The following is a 27,619-nucleotide window of genomic DNA, read 5'->3' as shown; positions in this document are numbered from 1 at the left end:
GGCCACGTTCAGAGCATTACTCCATGCTTTGGCATCCTGCGGAGGGGGTACGAGTCTAAACCTGCGCGTTTCGACATCCTTTTATCTGCCTACCCCATTCCTTCTGAAATATGCTTTTTTTTTTATAGAAGACAGTAGAGGAAATACTCTTTTTCTAGGATCCCCCAAACATTCTGTCCTGTCTGTGAATAGGTGTTTGTGAATAGGTGTTTGTAATTCGTCAATCACCATGACTTATTGTATAGCTTTGATTAGCTTATCTATATCCGCAGGGTTAAAAGAAAGGGGATATTCCTTTTGGTCATCATCTTCAGAGGAAGACAACTACTCAATCCTCATCTAAGCCATCCTCAAACTGTACCAGAATTTGAAGAGAAGGTACTGGCATCCTGCTGCTGCCAGGATACAGAGGGTTTCCTTATCGGCAGAGGTACTGTCTTTTTAAAGACTTAAATGTCTCCTGCATCGCAGACTTCAACCACGTGAACACATCTTGTGCTTGTGGAAGCAATTGCTTTGTTGCTACCACTGATACAGTCTTGGCACAATTTTTCCTTGCACTTATCCGGCAGCGGAGTACCGCAGGCTATACAACACAGATGCTTCTTCTTCGATGTAGCCTTTTTTGATTTGGGTTTTACTACAATCAATCAGTGGATTTTACGTCTAATGTGCTCTCAGGTACCCTGCACAGAAGGCATCCTAAAATAAAGGACAATGGATAGGTATCCAAAAAACACAACATTGAAAAAAAAAAAAATCAAACACTCGTTTAGAGGGCTCCCTTTCTCCATTTATTGCAACCATGACTTACCTGTGTCAGAGTACCTATGGGAAGCAAAGCTCACCTTGTTGGACTTCCTTTTAAAAAAACTCCCCTAATATTTTTGGCGCCACAGCATCACTTCCAGATAACTGGTTGTGACGTGCGTCAACTTCCGTTTTCCCCGCCAACATCCTCTGAGAACCCCGAGGGACGGACAATGCGCAAGGTGCCATCTTGATCCAGGAGCACCTCCAGTAATGCGGTTAGGAGTATGCGGCCATACTTTTCCCCTCACCGACACGTGCAGGACCATGAACCAGTTGGATGGTTCAGCTGGAGGCCACTGATGAACCTGGCGGTAAGTGCACAACTCCCCTCCACCCCCAGTTTTACTCAACATCAAAATCACTACACATGATTTGTGGACATCCAAGTCTGCTATATGGTCCCATTACACTTTGTCCGAGGAGGGAGCCTAAGTTTAACCTATTCCGTTTGGCTAGCGAGCTTCCATTAGGCGTGGAGCTCAAGCCAGCAAGTAGTCCAAGCAATATCTTACATGTGTTTTTTTTTTTTAATATATCCGTTGTGTAGAATTAGATAACTTACTGCATTAAAAAAAAAAAAAATAATAATATTATTCAACTGTTAATGCCATTTTTTGTTAGTTTTAATATACTGAGCATCATTTGATTTTTATAGCATGTTTTAACCCACCACCCCAGCAGTGCAAGATATTTGCAACACTTTCTGGTTTGTGATAATTTGTTGCCAATGTTCCCAGCAGTTTGAGCTGTAAACTGTAACAATAGAGAACGTTACAAGGAAATATTGTAGCTGCCGAGTTACACTGACTGAAGGATTGATTGAAACTGAAAGGCGGCCATGAATTGAACCCGGATCTTTGTTGATCGATCATGGGAGAATAAATCGATAGTCAGTTTAGGCAATTAGTTTTCAATAAAGGTAATCAAGGGCTGCATATAATTTTGATTTTTTAACTGCCGCTTGGACTGCCTCTTTAAAAAAAGGCTTTGACCCCCGAGTGATTCAAAGAAATTAAAAAAAAAAAAAAAGACTGACAAACTTTACACACCTAACATCCCACCTCAGAAGGACAGAAAAAGAAAACTGTTTACTATTCTGGAGGATGGGGAAGGACCATTATATAGCCACTCCTCCAGGAAGTCTGCCTCCTGTCCTACCTAGAGGAAAAAGATAGTACCCCACAGGTGTGTGCTGCTGTGGGATGCAAGAGAAAGTTGCTTTCTCCAAGGCAGTAGTTCTCAATCTTTTTTGAGCATAAGTACCCCTCTCAGAATGCATGCAACCCTTCTCGCTCACACACACACACACACACACACACACACACACACACACACACACACACACTAAACCAGATTCAACCACCCTTGCCAGAGAGCACATGCTCACCTCTTCTCAAACCGCACCACCCCCTTTCCTTATCACATAGCAAAATCACACACTACACATTCCCAAAAGGGAAGCTGTGATCCGCCTTTGCTCTCGCTCCACTGGGCTGAGAGCGAGTAGAGGCGGAACACAGCCTCTGTCGGGACTCGACATCTGTGCAGAAGTTTTTCCCCCGGGGCACCCCAAGGTTCCACAGCACCCTGGGTTGTGTAACACTGCACAGAGGCATAAAGATACAATTGCAGTAACTTTGTATAGCTCATCAGCAGTATAATATACATCTGAAATAGTTTCAGTCCATGTTTAAAAAATGGTGTACAATGTCTTTAGGGCTTGAAGGATTGATTCCATGTGTTTGGTTTAATTCAAAAGTAATAACATCTTGGTAGTAAAATAATCAAAATTGCAAACCAACAAGCAAAGCATGTTTCAGAGTATCATCTGCCTACCTTGAGTTCTGAAGGTCTTGCCACAGAGATGACATTGGAATGGTTTTTCACCTGTGTGAGTCCTGAGGTGCATATTTAAATTGGCTTTTTGTGTGAAAGCATGGTGGCAGAATTCACAAACAAATGGGCGCTCATTTCTAGGGAAAGAAAACAAATATGCATCATCTATAGCTGCAACTTTGCCTTATAGTAGTGGCTGAGCAGAAATAGTCAGTGCTTCGCCGTCTATATTAGTACATTATTCAATATGAGAATCCTTATAATAAAAAGGTAGCAGAAGTCTGCAGTTCATGGGTTTCTGAGCTGGTAAGAGAAGACAAACTACTCAGAGGAAGGTGTACAGGAGAAAACCTCAGTATGTTGTCATAAAAGAGTGGATCCATAGCAATCCAGGGATAGCAGAGGAAGTCAGATCTTTATCTCTGGATCAAAGTTTCCATGCTAAACTACAAGCATAACAATGTAAGACTTTGTACAATCGGTTCTGTATATTACTGCAAATGGCAAATGTGCAACAGTCTCTCGAATGAAACGCTATTATGTTAAATAAGTCTCCAGGTGCGACTACACAAACCTTGAACCCTCTACCTGTCATACAAAAATAAAGGGTGCGCCCACCTACATCCTCCAAGAGTTGCCCCAATGAAAATGGTAGGGAGCCAGCAATTGTATGCAGACTTCTCCCTCCAGGCAAAAAAATCCTAAGCACCCAACATGATAAATAAATGACAGAACCAAACTACTAATACTATAAAAAAAAAAAATCAGTAACGAAACTTCCATTTGAATAATGCACTTACCTGAATACCCACCAAGATCATAACCTCCCCAATGCCACAGAGGTATTGAAAAAAATTGCTTCATTCTACATTGTCCTCTTTTTCCTTTATTGGACAAGCCACTGCAGCACTGGGATAGTTAACCAAGAACTTTGTAAGTTAAATAAAAATGGAGCTGTCACCTAACCAGCAAATTACAAGATTACTGCTCTTTATAATAAAAAAAATAGATTATACATTCAATATTAAATGTTTGGGTGTGATCGAAGATAAAATCAAGTTTATGGAATAATTGCCTTGCTAGATATCACACTGAATCACAGCATTTTACTATACATTGCAATATCATTTTCATGAACTAGGGAAGATGTTACTTTAAGAAGCACTAAATGCACACCTGTGTTTGGCTTTGATATGCATCTGTAAACCACTCCGGCTTGAAGCCCTGTGTCCACACTCTTCACACACAAACAGCTTCTCCCCACGATGCTTAAAGGCTTCATGCAACCGCAGTTCTGTCCGGGAAAGAAAACATTTCCCACATGTGGAACACTGCAAAACAAGGGTGCCATTTGTTCACTGAGATTCGGCACTGCCTGTGGTACATTTTATTTGTTTCTATATACACTGCCAGCTGTGCCATCTTCTTTGGAATAAGAGAGATGTACACATTTTGTGTAACAGCGAATGAAAGATTTAGCAACATGGTCACTGGTGCCAGTTACAAACAAACCCACTGATCAGTCATTTCTTGTCACAGTATTTCAAGTTAGACAGAAAAAAATACTTCAGCTCTACAAAGAACCTGATTTTGGATTTTGCAGGTGCCATTGGGATACTGAGAGAATAAGTCCAACAGAATAATGGTGAATGTTTGAGCGACAGTATAAACTATAGCTTAGGTCGTCAAGCTATCTTCAGATGGACATCTCTTTTTAATAGGCCATAAATGGTATTTATACAGTATAATGGCGATTAATTGCAAATTATTTGTGAGCCTCTGTATATTTTTTATTATGGTACAGTACATGATTAGAGAGAAAATTAACACATTTTTATTTAGTTACTGGCTACATAAGCTTGTAGGTTCAAGTGTCTAAAGACTGACTATTCCTAAACAAAAGCAAAATATCAGAAACATGGGTTAGGCCTGGGACATAGTACAGCAGGCCCAGCTGAGCCCCGCTGAGCAGATGCACTTACCCCCTGCATCTGTCATCAGCGCGGCTTTAGCAGCTGCTTCCGCATGCGTGAGGAGGCTGAGAAATTCTGAGGAGACAGGCAAATTTATAATTTGCCGCTCAGGGGAGCGGAGCCGTGACCGCTCACATCCAATGGGAGCCAGGAACTAGCCCCGCCTCCCGACATGCCTCCGTTCCGCCTCTGCCACGCCTTCGCTCCGCCCACAAAGCGCGCTCACTGCCTCGCCTGCCAGGACACAAAAAAGCTCCAGTTTGAGCAGGCGAGGCAGAGCAGGAGCGCGGATCAGCGCGGCCCGAGGCCTTAGATAGAAAGCTATAAAGCCAGCAAGGATAAATTAATGTGAAACTAGCAAGATATTCTTTATTATGACTTTCCGAGCTAATGCTCAATGCTGACCCCTGCTGGAGCGATGTGATATTCAAAGTGGAATTTTCAACATCTTTGATGTACAAATAAGATGCAGACTTGCAGCCATTAAATAGATCAAGGTGGCCAACTCCAGTCCTCAAAGCCACCAACAGGTCAGGTTGCAAGGATATCCCTGCTTCAGCACATGTGGCTCAGTCGTTGACCTGTGCTGAAGCAGAGATATCATGAAAACCTGGCCTGGTGGTGGCCCTTGAGGACTGAAGTTAGCCACTCCTGGGATAGATACAATAATCGCCCAACATATAACATCTATATTTATGACAACCCATTCTATTTGAATCCTACTAACATATATGAAGACTCATACAGAATGATTTGCTGTCAGATTCTTACCGCGTGTGGTTTTGGTGCTCCATGCAACTTGATCATGTGACTTTGGAGGTTCTTCTTCTGCATGAATTGCTGGGCACAGGAGGAGCACTGAAATAGATATTCTTACCAGTAAAGAAGTGCTATCTGGAGTGTGACTTTCAGATCATAGCTTATAATGAAACTAGGACAACAATTTCCAATGTATTGTGGAGGCATCTACAGATCATTACAATTGTTATTAACATCATCATTTCATTATAAAGCCTACCATAGTCATTTGGGGGGGGGGGGGATAAGAGGCACTGTTTAACAAAAAGTAGAAGTAGTTGCTGATTGCGTGACTAAGGGGCTCAATCTATGTCTGCCGGAAGAAGCCGATTGGAGAATTTCGGCCGAAAACAGCCCATCGACGTCAGACTCAATGGGCACAAATTGCCACTTCGGCAGATGAGTAGGCCACAAGTATGCCTCAGAATGACGTTTGGGGGGTTGCGGATGTCCGAGGGGCGTCACATTTTTCAGAAAGCTTTTAAAATTCTAAATGCTGGGGTAACTTCTGATGTGCGTGGTAGGCAATACAAGAGACAGGGTGCAGTACGGTTGAAGTTTTATAGGTGGGAGTGAAGAGTAGTTATGAGAGGGGAGAGGCTTAGGTAGTGGGTAGACCGGAGGGGGAGTATTTGGAGATGAAGGCTGAGATGTAAGTGCCAGCATTGTAAAAAGAATTGGACGTCATAATTAGTATTTTACATGTATCTCTAGAGGATATTGAAAGCCAGTGTATTAATTTAATTTGCATAGTGGAGCAGCCAATAAAGAGCTGTGAGAGGAGTCTGGCAGCAACATCCTACCTAGATGGGAGTGGGAACAGGCAGATGAGAGGAATAGCAACTACAAGGCAGTTTCAGTAGTTAAGGAGGAACACTGAATGAGGGGATTAAAATGTTGGTTGAGAAAAGGGTGCATTAATATGTCTAATATAATATGTTATAGGCAGAGGCGGTAGGACTCAGAGGGACTGAATGTGAGGAATGAAGGAGAGGGCAGCCAAAAAAGTAAAAAAAACTATGCAGTTAGCTTGGGGTATTGAAAAGATTGTGGCTTTTGCATTGGCAAACAAGAATTTGGAAATATTTGTGGACATGTTAAAAGAGGCATTCCTGGCGACATTTTATTTATTTATTTTAAATAGATTTGAAGCACTGTGTCTCTTGAGTGGAACTGTGTTACTTTCAGCTCTGGGACCCCGTGCTTTCTGAGATACTTGCCTCGGAAGGGGGCGCTGGTAGCAGGCCAGGCAGGGCTAATAATAAGACGGCTTAAATGTCACACGCATCCTTGGGGCCAATAGGAAGCTGTGACATCCCTTGCGCTTTCCTATTGGCCCACGTGACGCGGGAGCTCTAAACTGCGCAGCACCAACTGAGGCAAGTATCTCAGGAAGCAGGGGGTCCCCAAAGCTGAAATCAATGCGGTCCAGCTCCAGAGAAGCCCTGCTTCAACTTATTACATTTTTTAATTTATTTTATTTTTAAACAAACACAATGCGTCGCCAGGAGTGCACCTTTAAGCTTTCAGGTAGCAGCGAGACATCCAGGAAGAGACAGTTCGTCACAGAAAAAAGGTAGGAAAGATTTTAATTATGTGGAAAATTTTAGATGATTTATATCAGGGGTGGCCAACCTTTTCTTCAGGCGCATCATTGTTTTCCTACATTTAAAAAGGTGCTCGGCCATAATATTTTTTTCATATAGCGCTGACAGATTACACAATTCTGTACAATCTATCCCAGCCCCTGAGAGCTTCAATCTAGTTTTGGTGCCTGAGGTACAAGGCGATAAAGGGACTAGTAAGAAAAGGGGGGGGGGAGGTGTGAGGCACTTCTAATAGAGGAGCAATGATAAACCTTAAATGGTTCTTAATAAATAAAGTGAATAATAAAGTGAATAATAAATGTAAAACAGTAAACTTCGCAGCTTAACCCTTGAGGAGAAGATCCAATTCCTCCTTTTGTTGATTGCAGAAAGAAACTTGTGGGAAGCGCAGATGTTACCGTATGTGAAAATAAATATATGATATATAGTGTAATACGTTCTACAGGAAAAAACAGCTTCAAAAATCACAAGTGGGGACTCACAATTTCTCAATCAAATACCAGCAGTGTGTATATATGGAAGACTTGCTTGACATGAAGTACCAGGCTTCAGCAGGACAAACCCTCAATAAAAGAGATGACACTCTTAGTGCAACATTGCATGTTCACTCAAATATATTTATAAAGCAATAAATATTGCACTCACATTTTGCACTATGTGCATAGACACGTAAAATTATAGATGCGCAGCTTCAGTGTTTGCCGTCTGCCCCACTCCCGAGGTCGCGTCACTTCCGGTTTGGCCCGTCGTGTCATTTCGGGTTTGTGATCGATCGCAGAATTGATCCACACGGGTTCACGGGGTTCAGGGTACACTTCTGGACTGCTGCTGTTCACTCAACGCGTTTCGCTATTCTCCAAGCTTCGTCAGGAGTCTAATTAGACAGTTGAGTGAACAGCAGCAGTCCAGAAGTGTACCCTGAACCCCCCTGAACCCGTGTGGATCAATTCTGCGATCGATCACAAACCCGAAATGACACGACGGGCCAAACCGGAAGTGACGCGACCTCGGGAGTGGGGCAGACGGCAAACACTGAAGCTGCGCATCTATAATTTTACGTGTCTATGCACATAGTGCAAAATGTGAGTGCAATATTTATTGCTTTATAAATATATTTGAGTGAACATGCAATGTTGCACTAAGAGTGTCATCTCTTTTATTGAGGGTTTGTCCTGCTGAAGCCTGGTACTTCATGTCAAGCAAGTCTTCCATATATACACACTGCTGGTATTTGATTGAGAAATTGTGAGTCCCCACTTGTGATTTTTGAAGCTGTTTTTTCCTGTAGAACGTATTACACTATATATCATATATTTATTTTCACATACGGTGACATCTGCGCTTCCCACAAGTTTCTTTTTGTGATAAAGGGACTAGCCCAAGTTTCCCAAGGACTACGATCTGGTTTCACCAGGATCATTGCTTTCAGAGTCAGTCCCATGTAGTATAAGCTCTACTATTTTCAACACTTGTTTATATTTTTGTCTAAAAGCCTCCCGTTGAATACCACACCACCACATAATATATAACACACTGCCCATAATATCTTCCCGAAGGAAACAATAGTGCAGTGATCACATATTTAGCATGAGGCTAAATTCTAAAGCAGTTGGTATAGAAATTACAAGGTCATCTTTATGTACATATGTAAAGTTGCAGAAAATGAGAAGCTTGTATATTTATTTTTTGAGAAATAAGTGTTCCCCCTAAAGATTACACTTCGTCATTAAAAAAAATTAAACCCTTTAACCATTAAAAATATACATGGATTTAAAAAATAAAATAAAAAAATTATATATATACAACTGTATTCTCATCTGCATGTCTTAGGCAGGTCTGCAACCCCACCTTTCACCATTATCACCCAGCATACAGCACTTCCACTGCAGCAAGGGATTCTGGGAAATGACATACAAATGAGCACGCAGCGCCGCGTGCTCATTTGCATGTCATTTCCCAGAATCCCTTGCTGCAGTGGAAGTGCTGTATGCTGGGTGATAATGGTGAAAGGTGGGGTTGCAGACCTGCTATTTTTTTTTTTCATGGAGTGGCAAGCTGAAATATATTTTAATAATATACTTACTTTATAAGGCATTTCTCCAGTGTGTGAAACCAAATGAACCCTTAATTCCATCCTCCTTTTAAATACCTCACGACACAACGTACAAGTAAAAACCTGCATTGGAAACAAATGTTATGCACAAATTAAGTTTCCTTGATAATGTGGGAGATCGCTTATAAAAAACAATCGTTCCAAGAAGGAGCGGTATAAGAGTTCCAACATTGTTCTTTAAACCATGGTTGAATACCAAATTCTTCAAAGCATGAGCAAGGCACACAATGGTGATCCACATTGCAAATGTGAAAATAGGTATACATTTTACTGTGTAAAAGTACCACGTGCTGGAAGGGTTACATAAATATAGGCCCGGTATTAATGACACGTGTGTTTCAATTGTTCCTAAATACTTAAACAGCACAGAAAAGTACACGTACTCTACTTTTACATGTACACTGTAGGCAGCATAGCACATAAAAGGATAAATATCAAAATACGGATTGTACCAATAGTGAAATTCAATTAAGAATCTCATCTATCACATGACAAAATGTCAGCAAAACCTGCAAACAGAAAGCTGAAGACTAGCAAAACAGAAGGATAGTTTGTGGAAAATACTCATCTCTGCTAGCCTTTTTGTAGCCAACTGGGATAAGTTACAAAAAGCATGAAATACTCACACACTGCTAATATAGACACATACCTGTTCAGTTCTGTTCATGCAGTTTCGGGCCTCATGCTCTACGAGGTTCTCTTTCCTAAAGTAACTTCTACCACATTTGGTGCATTTAAAAGGCTTCTCTCCTGTGTGCCGCCTATCAGAAAAAGAAAAAAAAAAGTTAAGGGACAACATGCAAGCTATATGTTACTTATTGATAACGCAGCATATCCTGTTAGAACACAGAATATGGGTCTCAAACTCAGACCTCAAGGGCCACCAACAGGCCAGCTTTTATGGATATCCCTACTTCAGCAGAAGTGGCTCATGAGCCACCTGTGCTGAAGCAGGGATATCCATAAAAGCTTGCCTGTTGGTGGCCCTTGAGGACTGGAGTTTGAGACCCCTGCCCTAGAATTTACAAAGTATTCAATGGCAGTGATATTGCAGAATAGCATAACGTATCCCACCATAACTTACACTTACCACTGCAATCAGACACTTACAAAATTGTCACATACAGTAATTAAATATTTACCTATTATGGACTTTCAAATAATATTTGCTGAGAAACTTTTTGTGACATGTGGGACATTCCACTGGCATGTTGGCACTTGCCCCGTTCCCGAGACTGTCACCATCAAGTATGTTGGCATCTGCTGGGTTTTCCGAAGGAGAAACAATTTTAGCCACACATGCCCTCCGCTTGGGGTTCTGGGTTTTACTCTCAGGAATGTAGTCACCATCTGTATCCTCGTGAATGTATTCACCATCTTCTGATATAAGATCACGCATCTGGTCAACCTCCATGTCCCACTGCAAAGGAAGAGAAGTTTCATTACAAAACTTCCTGTTCTGTGTGCGTTTTATTCTATATTTAGTTATTGCATTTTGCTAGTAAAAAAACTATTATTTTAATAAGAAATGTGATCTATTTTACACAGATTTACAAAAGGCACTTATATAAAACACACATTTAAAGAGAAATAAGGAGAGCAAGCCTGGGGTACGGGTTTGTGAGGTCTCCAAATCTAACGTCTAAATCAAAACTGTTCATTTTACTACACTGAAAAATGATCACAGTCTGCAACAAGTCTAACATAGCCTATATGTTGGACCGCAGACATTACATAAGTAAACATATATTGAGTAACAACATAAGACTTTCTTAACTCCAAAGGCATTGCTGGATGTGGAATAATCACAGGTAATACAAAAGTAAATCTAGCTTCAAAGTGTGACAATTGACATGTAAAAAGCAGCATTTTGTTGATACACTCTACCTCACTGTTGATAGTTTGTTCATTTTTCTGCCCTCTCTTCTGCCGCCTGAACTCTTTCCGCTCCTGATTGTCTCCTGCCTCATCTGTGCTTTTAAAGACTGTTGCCTGAAGAGGAGAGTTTTCTCCGGTCCCCTGGAGCATGGAGAGGCTCCCATCCTGCATATGGCTTTGTCCAGATGTGGCTTCTTGAGCCAGAGCCGGGCTGAGCTCTGAAATCCCTTTTAAAGTTTCTTCTCCATCTGACTCTGTTGGCTGCTTTAAATGGCCATTCAGACTTTCAATCGTGCTGGACTCCTGAAAATAGTCTTCATTTTGACCACCAGATTCAAAGCATTTTTGTTGAAACTTTTCACAAACTTCAACCACTTCAAGAATTCCCAGCTCCTTTGAAGCAAGGAGAACTTTATGAACATTGTCCTGTGAAAGAGCCAGCTCCCCAGTATACAGGAAATCCAACACAAGTCCAATCACTTCAGAGAAGCTTTCATGGAGGACAATGTTTGTAGAAGTCCCATCTCCATACAGACTCTGAAAAAAGTGACTACCACAAGCCAAGATACTCCAGTGAGCCTTAAAGTTGACACCACCAACCACCAAGGTGGCATCACAGTATCTGCCGCCTTCTCTCTGCATGTTGAGTGCCTGAAGCACCTTGACACTGTGCTGAATAAATACACTGTCCATGGTCTGCAGACAGAAAACACAGGAACAGAAAACATTTACAAAATGCACTGAACCAAACTGTTTAGTTTAATAGGAAGCAAGAAGAGAACGTGTACATGGCTTATGAGTCCCTAACCAGATGAGCTCACAATCTAACATGTGGTGCATAAGAACCAAGAGAAAACATCTTCCATGAGTTTATAAAAAGGACCGGCTGCTAGAGGTGGAGTTCAACTTCAAAGGACAGAGCTTTTGGTCCATACTTACTCATCTGTGTTTTGCCTTAAGACACCTTACAGCACCGAAAGATATCTTCCAGCAAAATGGGCCATTAGGTTTCCACCGGCATAGTACTATTTACTAAATATGGCCCCATCACTAGCCCACTCCTAAATCTAGACCAATACTCAACATAGCTGCACCAAGTGAAATTGCTGAACCATCTAACACTTTCAACAGTCACGTCCACAGTGTTGTGCGAAACTTGAATCTATGTTCCAAAAATAAATTTACCTTGTAAAGAGCATCTCTGAACAGTAAAACTTACCAAGGGGAATGCAATCCACACTACCTTTACCAAGTGCTAGCAGCGAACTGTGAAGCGAATGCTGCAAATCTCCCAAACTTGCAGTGATCAGGGCTGACATGCAAAGTAGGTTAGATCAGGGGTGCGCAAACTGGGGGGCGCGGCGGTTACAGAGGTCCCACACTCTTTCCTAAGGCATTTAAATTAAATGCCAGGGGATCACGCGAGGCCTCTAACTCACTTACCTTGGCTTCCAGCGACGCAACGTCAAATGCCACCACGGGGTCATGTCACATGACCGCGCGGCGTCATTTGACGCTGGGGCCAAGGGGGGACGGGTGGCGCGAGCATGGGGTAAGCAGGCAAGGGGGAAAGTTTGCACACCCCTGGGATAGATCATAGAAATAGGAGACGAGTAAGAAAAACTAAAGGGGCTTTGTTTAAAATAATTCACTTCTGTTTAACACAGCATCATTGTGATTTACAATGCAATTATAATCATTGGTCAAAGTGGCGTAAAACAAGTAGTGGTAATGGATCTGCTTTAAAAAAAATCCATTTATTAAACATTGTTACAAAGCTATTTATACTGTATTTTAGAAAGATAAAAGTAATATTTGTGCTGTCAAAAGAGGAATAAGAAAGGACTTTCTAAACGAAATACTTATTCCTTTAAATAGAAAGTGCAATTGTATGTTGGTAAATTAAGAAAAGGAATGGCACTGCGTAGCCCCTAATAGCATCACGTTACTACCACTGGATATAACTCTTAATATAACTTTCCTTACTACAAACATATTTCTGGTGGGGAACGCTCCGCATGCAGATATTGGTCTGAGAAGCTAGAGTTCCAACACATACCGTGATCTTCTCATCTACCGTACCAGCTGCAATATCTCATTTCACTACAACTCACAAAAAAAAAACTGAAGCTTATTGCAAATATCAGAAAACCCCAAAATGGTATACACACTTTAGGGCAGCTATCCCTCTATATCTGAATAAAAACACATTTAATAATCGGCCAAAAATAAAAATGTAAACCAGAAATTAGATATAGCAGACTTATTAACGTTGTGAGGTATGTTATATTTAGGATAATTTCAAAATATCACTTTTACACATTTGTCATGAAGATATTCCTCAAAATAAAAAACGATTTTGTCCCTCACACAGCATATGGAGTTTTGCAGATACAGAGATCAACTCCCTGACAAGGACAACTAACACACTGAGGAGACCCATAAGGTCTAAACAGCTATGCACTTCTGTAACCCAGGCTTTGCTGAAAAAGCTGTGTAATAAGGCGTGTAATATAGTGCGTGCGCTACCATGTGCGTCAATTATAATTGGCTGTGTTAGCCAGACGTTTGTATACTAGGGACGCGCGCGCACGGCCGTATGCGTTGGTGCGGCAGACCAGGGAAAATACAATCAAATTGTATTTTCGCGCTGTTGCCATGCCGCGAACAAATCACAGCACGGCCTAACGCTGTGACGTCAGAGTTACGTGCGCGTCACCACTTGCACCCTAGCAACTAAACGCGCACGCCACGTGCAACGCCGGGCACGCACCAGCAGCTGCGAGGACTATAAAACAAGCCTAATACAGCAAGGGTAAGCTTATAGAGAAGTCCATTTTAAAATGGACAAGAAGCAATAATAAGCTTTGAGTCCCATTGGGAGAAACACGCTATGAAAAAAAGTTATTATTAAAATGAGATGCTACTGATGCCTGCAATGCTACTTTAATTGATAGCGCACGCAGTATCTCCTATAGGTCCCATTGTGCAGCAAAGATTTGCGATCCGTAACCAGGGACAACGGGGATCCGGCTCACAGTGGTAAGATACCAACCCTGGACAGTACCTGCTGGGACTGAGATAAGAACCGGACCCGGAATAACAAGTCACTGACACTGCAATACCAGCCGCTCCAGCGCCAGCATCCAAGCGCCTCCGATCTGCGTCTGCACAGTTGCTTCCGGCAGCCAAGTGTCGCGAGAGGTGACTTCACGAGGCATCTCCGTATCTGAACGCCGTAATAAAAAAAAAACAAGGTGATAGCAGCAAACTATGCAGTGCCGCCGCACAGCGGCCATATTAGGTGTGGCATCGTGATGAAAGCCAACCCCGCAAAGAAACCCGACGCCGGCCATCTTGTTTGTGGCAGATCAGTTGCTAGGAAACCAATACAGCACAGTAAACAAAACGCCCAGTTCTTCCTCACACAAATAGTCTGAACATATCTCTTCCCCTGTGTTCCGCATGGGGAATTTCGAAATACAGACATGTGAATTGGGGACATGATTGTGAACAACTGAGCCATCTCTTTCCACATTCCTAACACAAGCGAATGCGCTAATTCCACGAGTTGGAGTTTGAATGGATGCGCACGCGCACTATTGAGTATCTGGAATCGAGAAAGCACTACAGCGCACGGGCCATTTATTGAATAAGCGCATGCGCAGTAGATATGTACAAGTGCAGATACTACTCATGCGAAACCTATGAGTTTGCGCATGCGCACTATATTATATTGGTTAGATTTAGTGCAAGTACAAGAGGGTGGTGTTTCACCCCTAGGGGGAGATATGCACTGCTCATAAACATTGCACATAAGAAATGGTACACTTTAGTCTTTGGCTCCTCCCATGAGATATCTTGCCATATGCAATTTACCATAATGATGGTTCACTTTACACTTGATTTTTCCATTTGTGTTCATTTGTATTGTATTGTATGTCTTTATTTATATAGCGCCAAAAGTGTACTCAGCGCTTCACAAAGAATACAGTACATGGAATTTTAAAAATACAAAAAGTGCAGCAAAAATCAGACAATGGGAAAGGAAATCCCTGCCCCGAAGAGCTTACAATCTAAGAGGTTTGAGGGGAACTTACAGAGACAGCAGGTGAGGGAATAAGTGCTGTAGATGGGTGTGCCTGGCCACAATGGGTGGTATAAGTGACTGTGGGACAATAGCCATGAGTGCAGGCTATCGGGATGCTTGATTTGTATGACAAAAGTTTTAAGGTTTTTCAGTGTTAAATGAAAAGGTTAACACCATTTAAAGGGGAAGAGATGGCAGGGAGGCGTGGGTGAGATCAGGTGTGTATGTCTGGCTTCAGGCTTAGGGGAGATCCCCAGCAGCAGGAAGGAGTAGATAGAGGGTTGGTATTTGTCTACATATGTATACACACTTCAGGAGTGAAGATTAACTCCATCCCTTTACAAACAGGTATTAGGTTCTTAAAAATAGTGTTTGCATGTTGTCAGCATATCTTCAGTTCTTGCAGCTGCTTCTAATTAGATTAAGTTTCCTGTTTTCAACCAATGGGTGCTGGAAATGGGAAATGAAGCTCTCCACTTCCTGAGCACTGGTAAAAATGGGTTCAGTAGGTCCAAATGGTCATTAAGTATGGACAGTGGTCAAATAAATTTTTCTTCACAATAGAGCAGGGGTGCGCAAAGTTTTGACCCTGTGCCCCCCCCCCCCCTGCCTTCTCACCTCCCGGCTCGCGCTCCCCCTCCTGCAAGGCTCCTGCGTCAAATGATGTAGTGGGGTCATGTGGGGTCTACTGAAGGCCAACCCGAAAAAAAATCCCTTAATTGATGTGGCGTGGTGCCGCTGCGTCTCCCGGCATCCTGCTGCAATTCCCCCTTCAACTGCGTAGCGTAAAATGACGCCTCATTGCCATGGCAACTGGACGCTACGTGACATCATGACGCTACGTGGCATCACGTTGCCATGGAGGAGGATATGCAGGAGAATAACGGAAAATGTCAGAGACACCGCCGCAGCACACTGCACCCCGCCGCCACCCGGAGATTGACAACGGCAACCTGTAGCCCGAAACCTGGAGCCTCGGGGTCAAACCCGGAGTGGTGGCAACCCTGGACGTCACGTTGCCATGGCAACGTGACATCACGTGACCCCCGCGGCGTCATATGACTCTGGTTACCATGACAACGCGTCGCCGAAGATCAGGTAAGAGAAGCAGCAGAGGCCTCGCGCGGTTCCCCTAGCACTTAATTTAAGTGCTTTGGTGGGGAGCGCGGGACCTCTGTAGCCGCTGCACCCCTCCCCTGGAAATTTTCCCGCCCCCTCTTTATGCTCCCCTGCACTAGAGTGTCAGTCTGAATGATTTGTTGTACTTTTCCTATAAGGAATATATGTAGTGGGGGCACAAGGACTGTTTTTCTGATATGGGGTTTTTTAACCCACTACCACAATTTTTTGTAATGTTTCTCTCTGCCTCTCTGTGTATTTTACAATGAATCCCCTCTCCCCTCCTGCATCCCCACCCCCCTGCACACTGCTTGATGGATGTATAGTCCTGTGTCTCACTGTCCTTTTCTTCCATTTATTGCCCTGTTTATTCCTTCTCTGCATCATCTGCCTTAGATGGCTATCTTGCTTCCATAGGAATTAAGATGCTAAGTAGCAGACATGTGCTGCTAATCAAATGCCCTTGATTAATTGATCATCAGCAAGTGTGACCACCTCTATAAAAGCCGAAGTTTTAGCAGTTTGCTGGTCTGGAGCATTCAGGTGTGTGTTAACACAATGCCATGGAGGAAAGACATCAGCAATGATCTTAGAGAAGCCATTGTTGCTGCCCATCAATCTGGGAAGGGTTTTAAGGCCATTTCCAAACAATTTAAAGTCCATCATTCTACAGTGAGAAAGATTATTCAAAAGTGGAAAACATTCAAGACAGTTGCCAATCTTCCCAGGAGTGGACGTCCCAGCAAATTTACCCCAAGGTCAGACCGTGCAATGCTCAGAAAAATTGCAAAAAAACAAGAGTTACATTTCAGACTCTATAGGCTTCAGTTAGCATGTTAAATGTTAAAGTTCATGACAGTACAATTAGAAAAAGACTGAACAAGTATGGTTTGTTTGGAAGGGTTGCCAGGAGAAAGCCTCTTCTCTCTAAAAAGAACATGGCAGCCCGGCTTAGGTTTGCAAAGTTGCATCTGAACAAATCACAAGACTTCTGGAACAATGTCCTTTGGACAGACGAGACCAAAGTGGAGATGTTTGGCCATAATGCACAGCGCTACGTTTGGCGAAAAACAAACACAGCATATCAGCACAAACACCTTATACCAACTGTCAAGTATGGTGTGGAGGGGTGATGATTTGGGCTTGTTTTGCAGCCACAGGACCTGGGAACCTTGCAGTCATTGAGTCGACCATGAACTCTGTATACCAAAGTATTATAGAGTCAAATGTGAGGCCATCTGTCCGACAGCTAAAGCTTGGGCGAAATTGGGTCATGCAACAGGACAATGATCCCAAGCACACCAGTAATTCTACAACAGAATGGCTGGGGGAAAAAAAGAATCAAGGTGTTGCAATGGCCTAGTCAAAGTCCAGACCTCAACCCGATTGAAATGCTGTGGCTGGACCTTAAGAGAGCTGTGCATAAACAAATGCCCACAAACCCCAATGAACTGAAGCAACGTTGTAAAGAAGAGTGGGCCAAAATTCCTCCACAACTATGTGAGAGACTGATAAAGTCATACAGAAAACTATTACTTCAAGTTATTGCTGCTAAAGGTGGTTCTACAAGCTATTGAATCATAAGGTGTACTTAGTTTTTCACACATGGCTTCTCCATTTTGGCTTTATTTTTGTTAAATAAATCATGACACGTTGTAATATGTCATGTGTTGTTGTTCATCTGAGGTTGTATTTACCTAATTTAAAGACTTGCTAAAGAACAGATGATTGTTATTATGTCCTGATATGTAAAACCATAGACTTCAAAGAGGGTGTACTTTCTTTTTCACACCACTGTAAATCATTCGTTCTGACAAATTGGTTCAAGGGAAAACCTTATAAACCGATGTAGCCGTGACCCCTGATTCACACCAAAGAACGGGAGGTTGCGCTTGCAAAGAGTAGTTGCAAAAGCCCGCGAAGGAGGAGAGTGCATTTGGCGGGAGAGAAGCAGTCCCTTGACCCAGCAGCCCTGCGGGGAGGGTCAGGTGACAGCATCTAGCCTATGGGCGGAGGAGTTGCCAGAGATATAGGCAGTGGTTGCGCGCACGTGGAGTCAGAGCTGATTGGAGAGGCGAGGAGACGGAGAGACTGCGAGGGGAGGTTGTACCACCCCGGCGCAGGCCAGGTGCCCCAGGCCCAGCTAGCCCTGAGTCACCTTAGAGACAAGCTGAGCTAGGGACCGCCTTAGTAAGGTTCCTGCCCCCGTACTGTTAGTTTTGCCCGGGACTATTCTGTCGAGAGGGAGGTCTGGGCTCAGACCCCTTGGGAGTTGCCAGAGTCCGAGAGGGAGCGCCCCGGACCCTAGGGAGAAAAGAGAGAGATAGAGCGGTGTCGACACAGAGACACTTTTCGAAGATCGTGGCAGTTCCAAGCACCGGAGTGCTCGGCAGGTATTTCATAAAGTGCACCAACTGTATCTTTCATTCACCCGAGACATAGTGGCTGCGCAGTCACCCATACACACATATAGGACCTGCTGTGAGCGGGAGGACTGAGTAGTAGAATTGGACACGGGGTGGGCTCACCCGGTGGCGAGATTGGGGGATTGTTGTTGGCGTCCGCCGAGGCGCAAGTTATTGTTGGCGTCCGCCGAGGCGCAAGTGATGGTGACGTCCGCCATGGCGTGTTATATATTGTGTACCTGTATACTGGAATGTCATGGCATGTAATGTACCGTGAGTTTGACCTGCCAGTAAAAGCGATTGGTTTTAGAACTTGGCTGTGTAAGTGTAATTCTTGCATATACGTCCTGCGAAGACTCACTCCCCCTTTGGCGGGATCTGTCGCAGGTGGAGGCCCTGCACTTTATATATATATTGCGCGCACCCCAGGCTCTCCGTGGCAGAGACTTAGGCCCTGTGAGCCAGCAGGTAACACAGCACATAGTAGCAGCTTGCTAGTGATAGGAAGCAGGGCTACACCATATAAAGAAACCTGCTGGTTAGCAGCCGAACTCTACGTACAGTGTTAGTATGAAATTATAATAAACAATATTAGCAGAACAACATATTGTCCTTCATCTGTATCTTACAAAAGGTCTGGGAGCAAAGTCCATATTCTTATCTTGGTCGTGGATACTTTCCATTTTGTACCCAAAATGTTCTATAAACAATTCCCTTATTCTACAAGTCAACAGTTTTCACCATATCCATACAAAACAAACCCTGACACATCTGACATCTTTTATTTCTACTGCTCTCACTCGCTTCAAATCTTTTTTCCTCATTGCCCCTTACCTGTGGAACTCCCTCACACTCCGTATACACCAAGCACCTTCTTTCCCCACTTTTAAGTCAAACCTTAAAACTCACCTCTTAAAGCGTTTCAATAGCCTAGACTCATGGCTACTGTCCCACACCCACAGTCGCTCCTATCAACCATGTGACCAAACACTGTCATCTACTGCTCTTATTCCCTCACCTGCTGTCTCTGTTTCCTATCATACCACTTAGATTGTAAGCTCTCCGGGGCAGGGATTTCCTTTCCTGTTGTCTGATTTAATTTGTTGCACTTATTGTATTATAATTCCCTGCACTGCATTGTCTCCCTTGTAAAATGAGTACAGCTGTGGGCGCTATATAAATAAAGATATACATACATACAATGCACGACAGCGCTGTCAATCACTGCCGAGCATCTGATGGTCTGGTCTGTGACGACATAGAAAAAGAATGGGGTGCGACCGTCAGATGCTTGGTGGTGGGTGATTGACAGCACTGCCAATAGCGCAAACCAGGGCACAATTCACCGGTTTCCTGAAGCAGTAGATATTTTAGCTAGAAGAACCGGTGAGAACAAGCTGAATATCAGCCCTGCCAGAGGCATTGTTAAGGTACCAGTTCCATCTTGGGGAAATGCTCATTTAAATCAGCAAGGCCATGTGATTTCTACTGAAACTAAAAAGGTTAATGGCTGGAATTTTGACCTATCACAGAGTAGCAAATCATTAATACCTCCTTTAGAGCCTATAATAATTGTTAACACATAGAGCTATACAATATAATAATTGTAATGGTTTTTTTTCTCATATAGCGCTGACAGGGTATGCAGCACTGTACAGAGAATTTTTGACAGCACAATAAGTGTTTGTGTAATTGAGAGGTCGTTTCAGGGGGCTATAAATGACAGTGACGGTGCTAGGGGGCAGGGAATAACAGAGTGGGCCCTGGGGGTGCGAGAAAAGTTGGGAATCAGAACGGTGGGGGGGGGGGGGGGGAGGCGCACAGGAGTAGTCATGGTAGTATTAGGTGGTATCAGGGAGGGTACAGGGGAGTATCAGTGGGGTATCGGGGGACATGTAGAATCATTGGGGGCATAGGGGAGTTATAGTGTTAAATAGAGGGTGTCTTACTTTAACTTGCTGATGGAGGGGGGGGGGTTCCTGAGCCATCGGGGTGGGGGGAACTGAGCCAGATGGGGGTGTCACCCAGCAGGGGGAAAGAGAGTCCTAAGACAGGTGAGAGGCACTGAGCTTGCCGAAAATCAATGGAGCGCTGTCAGCATGCAGTACCACAGTACCACAGTACCACGCGGTCACAGGCACTGCAGCCAAATTCCCGCTGAAAGGCTGAACTAGTACTTCCATTGGCCTGGCCAATCTCACAAAACTTCCTGCCTGCAGAGTCTGTGATCACAGATTGTGGTGAGAGGCTGGGAGCAAGGAAAGTATCCTGCGGCCTAGCGCGGGGCCTCTTTAAGAGAGGCCCCCCACACAACGGTACCGTTAGCAGCTACCTAGAGTCGGCTCTGTGTGAACTTCAAGGCATTAGAACAAGGGAGAGAATAAGGGGTACGATTTAAAATGTGCAGTCTGGAGAATGCAGCAGGATATGTATTTCAATGACTTCTAGATCTGGGGGAGCTATATACAGTATGAGTTTGATCTCCTCTGACATCATGATGCTCTCTCATGAAACTTCACTAAATTTAAACGTGCAGTCCCATAATAATAATAATAATAATAATAATAATATTGTCAAGATAAAGTGCCTTGCTCAAGGTCACAAGGCGTGGTTGTGCGGCAAAAAAATCTGCACCATATATGTCAACGAAAATTAAAAAACACATTGAAATCAATTGGATATTTTTCTTTGATGCATCTGATGCAATTTTTTTTGCCCCACTTTTGCCTGGATACATACCCCAATATATGTCCATTGTTTTATTTATAGTGGGCAAATCAATATATAAATGTACTTTTACTTCACTTATCCCTATAACATTTATATATGAATTTCCATTATGACCTTAACAAAACAACAACAAAAAAGACTTTAAACCAATATAACAAAGCAATGGGTTGCAGTCTGCTCTGTGACTGAAGGGCTTTTTTGGTTAGCTGAAAGGCTGATACAAGAGCTTGTCTACCAGTGAATCAATCTATTATCACTGCCCTCCAGATGGCCTCCTGGGAGCTTCTCACCCCCATACAAAGTCAATAGGGCATCACTAATGTCGTTTGTGATCAGGCACTCGTCAATTAAACCTGTAGAGCGCAAATACATCTGAAATGTCAGAGGAGTCCATTTCCTTCTCTATTCATGAAATTTGTAAGACTTCATTCTTTTAATTGAATTATTTGCTACTATTCACAAAAACTACACAAGTATTTCTATAAAAAGAATAGCGAACAATTATAGTTAATTTTGCCTTTGTCTTAAACAATCTTGGTACATTTTTAAGTACAAACTTTGTTATGTACTTTACTTAGGGTATTGCTCACTTATTTACTGTAATGTGTGTGTTGTGCATGAAATAGTTTAATCTCTTTGGTGCAGGAGGGGCCCGCAAAGTATTGTTCAAACTTTTTCTTTACATTGGCAATTAGATCTATATTTGAGCCTTTTATTTGACTATGCATCATGGATTAAAGCAGAGAATTGGTTATATTTTCTGGAAGGGCGCCGTGTTGAGGACTGCCACACCATGGTGGGTTTGTGGTCAGACTACATTTGAAGAGAGTAAAAAGGCGCTGCAATAATCAGTTGCTGTTAGAGGCAACTATGCTTTTGCGCAATATCAACTTGAATCACTCAAATCTTCTCAGTGTTCCTTCCTCTACCCTCTATTCTAAATATCATATTAGAAGCCTGTAGTTGGCACTCATCCTACATGTTTTGGATGACATTGTACAATACTGAACACACTGGCTGGGTGACAGCAAAACATATATATTTGTACAGTTTCACTTAGACTAGGCAGACCTTAAATAATTCAACAGTTATTCATTTAGAAAAACTATGTATGGCGCTCGGAGAACGAAAGGAGACCCCCTAAATAGCCCCTATCATGATAATCTGAATATGTTCAAAGTTGACCACGCCAATAAAACGCAACTGAACGGTAAGGCAGATTTCAGCATAGTCATAGGGACAGGAACGGAGGAGGAACTGATCTTTACATATTGGTACCACAATAACAACTAGATTCATTTCAATAGGGAATTACCACATACCTTTTTCGGCTGTGGGATTGGGTTTGAAGAAGGGCCCTAATGCTCAAAACATTGCCCCTTAGTAATTTTATTCAGATGTTTATAGAATAATCCCCTTACATTTTTTTCTAACCGGAGACACCCCAACAGCTCTCTTCATATATCTTGTATAGCAGCAATAGATTACCTTAGTTAGGGGAAACAACTGGGGCTCAAATATATGGGAATCACTGTAGAGAAAGAAATCCACTGATATAAATCCGGAATACTTTCTATAATCCAGTGAAGTAGTATAGTGAACAAGAAGCAGAAAGAATGGCAGCTTACAAGACAGCTTGTATCACGGTTTTTGGCTCATCATGCCATTACTTTATATGATAGACCCACCACACGCCATTCTTAGTTACATTACACGATTCAGCATTGGGTTATAGCTCCTTATTTCTACCATGAACTACTGTAATAGCTTTATTCAGCCCACCCATACAGCTACTATATATACTATACCTAGGTCTGTGGGTTCCATTATCCACTTATAGAGACCACGCTATTATAGTCTGTTCTTTGCACATATACTGATGCATTAGATCCCACACAGCAGTCCTCACATACTGATTTGTTTGATAGTCAGTTGTGCTAATATCCGTATTGCTGTTACGGGGTTTCTCCATGTTGGATATGTGAGAGATACAGTACGGCCCCGCTTTACAGCGCTCCGCTTTACGGCGTTCCGCTCATACAGCGTTTCCCAATGTATACCCATATTTATTAGGTTTGGCGCTTGTTCCGTTTTTCACTAGGATGCGCTCAGCAGCTGTGTATCCGGCTGTCACTAAGCAACAGTTTTAGTGCGTGCGCTACTCCTTGCCATTTGTCAGCGAAACAGTCGGTTTACAGCTCTGCATCTCTGTTTTCAAAGATACAATACAGTACAGTAGGGCCCCGCTTTATGGCGATTTTCGCTTTACGGCGGCGGCCTGGAACGGAACCCGCCGTATGAGCGGGGCCCTGCTGTAATCATTGTGGTTATATGCAGATATGTTGCTGAAATTGTATTATTATATGTGGCTCTACTGTGGACAACTGCACTCACTACTACACGACCTTCCACTGTGGTTTGTAAATACAGTATATATATATATATATATATATATATATATATATATATATATATATATATATATATATATATATATATATAATGTTCCTACTGAGATATCCAACTAGTAGGCTCTGTTATTTTGATGTGAGTACATTATATAGGACTATTCAGCCTGTGAGCTTCCTATTGTGCTGCTGCACCTTTTTGAAGTGTTGGTGTGTTTCTATACATTATATCGCTTTACCTCCCACCCTTATTATATATACTTTATTTGGTGGCCTTACTAAATGGAATAGAGGTATATGCTATATTCCATCAACTACACACACCTAGGCGTCGCCTCTTATGAAGATTTTTTAATTACACTGTATTATATGTTCACTTGTTTATAAATATATCATTATTACCATTGAATTATTTTTTTACTTTTTAGTCCTATGTGGACATATATATTAAATATGTCAGTATATGGTCAGCCTCTGGTCTATTGACCCCCTTGTGGAGATATCTGGAAACTCACGGACTGTCAGTCCACTTACCTTTTTTCCACAGTGAGTGCTATATATAGAATCTTTTCAGGTTCCGCTAGGAACCCACCTTGTTAAAATGATATATTCTATTTTTGCAGGTTATATGTGGATGTTACCTCTAATATAATATTGGTGCACTGCCACTGTGATCTCATCTAAAAACGATCATTGTATTTTGTTATATTCCTCAATTAAATTTACTACGTTGTGATACCTTTTGTCTTGTGTGTTTTTTTTAAGTACTGGGGCCAATATATATATTTTTAATACCATTTACTTAAACCTTTCTCTGCCAATGGAACTTGCCACTCATTGCTGACCCCTCTGGCAGCAATGGTGATAATGTTACATATTTAGGCGCAATACAAGTATTACAGTAAGTTACTGACGTTGACATATCTTTAGTCAACGGGCTGTTGCAGTTAATGCAGCAAATCATTTTCCTTGCATTGGAGTATACTCAGATAGGTACTTCTGTGGATTTAAAATGCAACAAGCCAACGTCATTAATAAAATACTTTTTATTCCTATACAAATATATTAGCAATATGCAATTTGTGTCACTGAACAAATGCATTACATGTTTAAACAAAAATATATATATATATAATTCCAGCAGGTCATTTTACAATTGTATTTCAACAACAATAACCTTATGAGCACAGAATGTGAAAGGAAGCAGTGGTTGTACAATGCTTGTAGGGCAAATATTGCCAATAAGTACCAAAACGTGACTACATTTCCACAAGAGCTGGTACACATTTCCTAGGGGGATGCATGTAATAACGCTCTTTTTAAAATACTGCAGTTCTTCACTAAAGTTAAAGAACTTTGAAATGAAAACTCTAAAACTATTAACATTGATTCTATTCAATCAAGTATTTTTACTCCTAGAAGGGACAGGAAAATATATTGTGTTATTGGCCATAGTGACACTAAAACCTTGAACAGGCAGTTCCTGTATTATTACCATTCCCAAATGTCACGGAGAAAAGAACAGCATGATGCAAGCATAATACACTTGAAACATGCTGCTCTGGTCTAAAATGATGATCTTCATTCCACCCCATTATATTCACTGTATTGTAAGTCAATGGGGCCTCCAGCATTTTTTTTCAGTTGGAGACCGAATTGGGGAAAGTAACGAATAAATGAACAGGATTTAAATAGTTTTAGGAACATATTGAACATTATGTTAGCCAGAGGAAAATCAGCTTGTCAAGAGAAAACCAACAAAAACTTGCAAGTGGACAACACCACAATTTGTGATTATAGGTGCCATCTTTTAGGATCATAAAGTTCATTATTGAGGCATCTTTCATCAGTTGCACCCAATTATTTGTTACCCTTCTTATTTTATTAAAAATATTGTTTAAAAATCAGCATTACAGTAAGTATGGCACTAAATCCTGAGCAACAACAGCCTACCAAGGTCTCCATATTTTTCTGTTACATTGATAATCTTGACAGGAAACTCTCCGATGAGAGACTAAAGCAGTTTGATAAGAAGGAAGGCAATGTTCTGTCCATGTTTTATCTCTGGAGAAACGATTTAGCATTGTTACTTGAGGGTGGCCGTGTTGTTCAGGCTCCTGTGTATGTGTGAATCCCACCATTTCTTTGGGACACCTGTAGTACCCTTGATAGTAGGAGTCCTTCTCAATTTTCTGGTGGCACTGAGAATCTTGAAAGAGAAAAAACATGTCCATGAGTACTTTGTGGAACTGTGGAATGTAATAAAACAGCACAAAAGAGAGAGCACTGTATAATTACTAATCTAGCCCCTCGAGTGTTTCAAGTGCTTACAAATGATCTTAACATCTCCAGCAAAACGTACAAATCTCTCAAATTAATGTTTTGTTTTTAGAGCAACAATATATATCGGAATCATTACTTGGGTAGCAAATGCTGAAGTTGACTTTTGTCAAGTGATGGAGTTTAGACACAATGATGTGGAACCATTGGAACATGTGTCAATGTCTTGGTTGATTGTATTTTCCAGATTGGGTTGCAGAAAATTACAGTTGTGTCCTTTCTTTTACATGCATGCACAATGGTTAGTTGACTACAATTGATACAATACGAAATTGTTACAAATTGCATAGATTTATCCTTGGCCCTCCAAAAATTACCCAATGCATTGTCCTATTAAATAACCATACATTAGACCCTTGGTTGTCTTTATTTGTTACATATGAGGTTCGTTGATAATTTACATTTATGGAATTTGGAAACAGAGTCCCAAAGCAACATGTGGCTAATATGCTTTTGCTTTTAATAACCAATTAATGGTTTTCAGGATATCCCAGCTTCAGCACAGGTGGCTCAAGCAGTCCCTGCTTCAGCACAGGTGGCTCAAACAGTCCCTGCTTCAACATAGGTGGCTCAATCAGAGGCTCAGTCGAAGACTGTGCTGAAGCTTGGATATCCTGAGAACCTGACATGTTGGGGGGCTTGGGGACTGAAGTTGAGCATCCCTGGTCTAAATCGTACTCACTGTTCATCTGATGCTGCATCTGTTGTTGCATGAAGCTCACTGCCATTTCCAGTATATCCGCTTTCTCCAATTTGGAGTGAGGATGATGTGTCTGAATGTCTTTCTCCAGTAGCATCCTGAGCTGCTCAATGCTGCTATTAATGCGATCTCTCCTCATCTTTTCAACCACTGGCTTCCTTATCTGAAAAAAAAAAAAAACATAGGGGTGAAACTATTCTTTGAAACATCACAGTAATGTAAAAAAAAAGAAAAAAAGAAAAGAAACTAATGTACACAAAAATTCATCCAAGTTCAATGCTTTAAGCTACCTTATTTTTTTTCGGGCCATTCTGCTGGTCTTTTGTAGCATCTGTAAACATATCAAAACTGGGAGCCATTTTTGCTGACCTATGTATGCAAGAAGATGTCAGTGGTGTGCGCCAAAGCGAAATGTGGAGTCCGCAGCTAACACTCAAGTGCATATATATCCACCATCCCTCATACTGATAAACAGTTCTCTTGGCCGGTACAGTTTCCCACACTCGTGAACCAATGAATGAGACAATAGAGACAATAGAAGTGTGCCTGAGAGACTTGGCAATAGCCTGGGGAACATCTCCCCTCCTCTGCAGATTAACAGGTGGACTGGGTGTAGTGCAATTGTAACTAGACTCAATTGAGGCATTTAACCGTGGGAAAGCTCTGATCTCATCAAAAACAGGGCTACTGCCTGATGCTGGAGACTGATTACATTCCTGCGACACCTGTTTCTGTATTTACAGTATACAAAAAGTACAGTGTACACACTATAACTTATTTAACCCCTTTAGCTGTCTGCTTGGTGTGTG

General features: G+C 42.1%; 2 protein-coding genes across 4 annotated transcripts in view; both read right to left on the bottom strand.

The window, feature by feature from the left end:
* Positions 1-14,483, bottom strand: part of ZBTB48 (zinc finger and BTB domain containing 48) — a 30,648-nt gene extending 16,165 nt beyond the window's left edge. Inside the window, exons 1-8 of one of the 3 annotated variants that reach the window (XM_075604997.1) lie at positions 14,074-14,483; positions 11,028-11,714; positions 10,283-10,560; positions 9,790-9,901; positions 9,111-9,203; positions 5,394-5,480; positions 3,826-3,980; positions 2,650-2,786 (exon numbers count right to left, since the gene is read on the bottom strand). In XM_075604997.1, coding sequence (XP_075461112.1) covers positions 2,650-2,786; positions 3,826-3,980; positions 5,394-5,480; positions 9,111-9,203; positions 9,790-9,901; positions 10,283-10,560; positions 11,028-11,711 — 1,546 coding nt within the window. In that variant the 5' untranslated portion in view covers positions 11,712-11,714; positions 14,074-14,483. The remainder of the gene's footprint in view (positions 1-2,649; positions 2,787-3,825; positions 3,981-5,393; positions 5,481-9,110; positions 9,204-9,789; positions 9,902-10,282; positions 10,561-11,027; positions 11,715-14,073) is intronic. The other 2 variants (XM_075604998.1, XM_075604996.1) reach the window with 2 other exon arrangements.
* A 10,391-nt stretch (positions 14,484-24,874) lies between these two features.
* LOC142496510 (transcription factor HES-5-like) lies at positions 24,875-27,215 on the bottom strand. Its single transcript, XM_075603186.1, has 3 exons — positions 27,101-27,215; positions 26,793-26,973; positions 24,875-25,979 (listed from the first exon to the last, which is right to left on the bottom strand). The coding sequence occupies exons 1-3, from the start codon at positions 27,167-27,169 to the stop codon at positions 25,720-25,722; spliced, it is 510 nt and encodes a 169-aa protein (XP_075459301.1). The 5' UTR covers positions 27,170-27,215; the 3' UTR covers positions 24,875-25,719.
* Positions 27,216-27,619: the final 404 nt, after the last annotated feature.

The sequence above is a fragment of the Ascaphus truei genome, chromosome 6 (assembly GCF_040206685.1).
Source record: "Ascaphus truei isolate aAscTru1 chromosome 6, aAscTru1.hap1, whole genome shotgun sequence".
Taxonomy (NCBI): Eukaryota; Metazoa; Chordata; class Amphibia; order Anura; family Ascaphidae; genus Ascaphus; species Ascaphus truei.
The sequence above is the reverse complement of the archived record's forward strand: the minus strand, read 5'-3'. Positions and strand labels throughout refer to the sequence as shown.

Bases quoted from the DNA above. Each gene is read 5' to 3' on its own strand.
- LOC142496510 (XM_075603186.1), bottom strand. From the start codon at position 27,169: ATGGCTCCCAGTTTTGATATGTTTACAGATGCTACAAAAGACCAGCAG. The intron at 26,974-27,100 runs GTAGCTTAAAGC...TTTTTTTTTCAG, and splicing joins ATGGCCCGAAAAAAAATAAG to ATAAGGAAGCCAGTGGTTGA. The intron at 25,980-26,792 runs GTGAGTACGATT...TTCTCTTTCAAG, and splicing joins GATGCAGCATCAGATGAACA to ATTCTCAGTGCCACCAGAAA.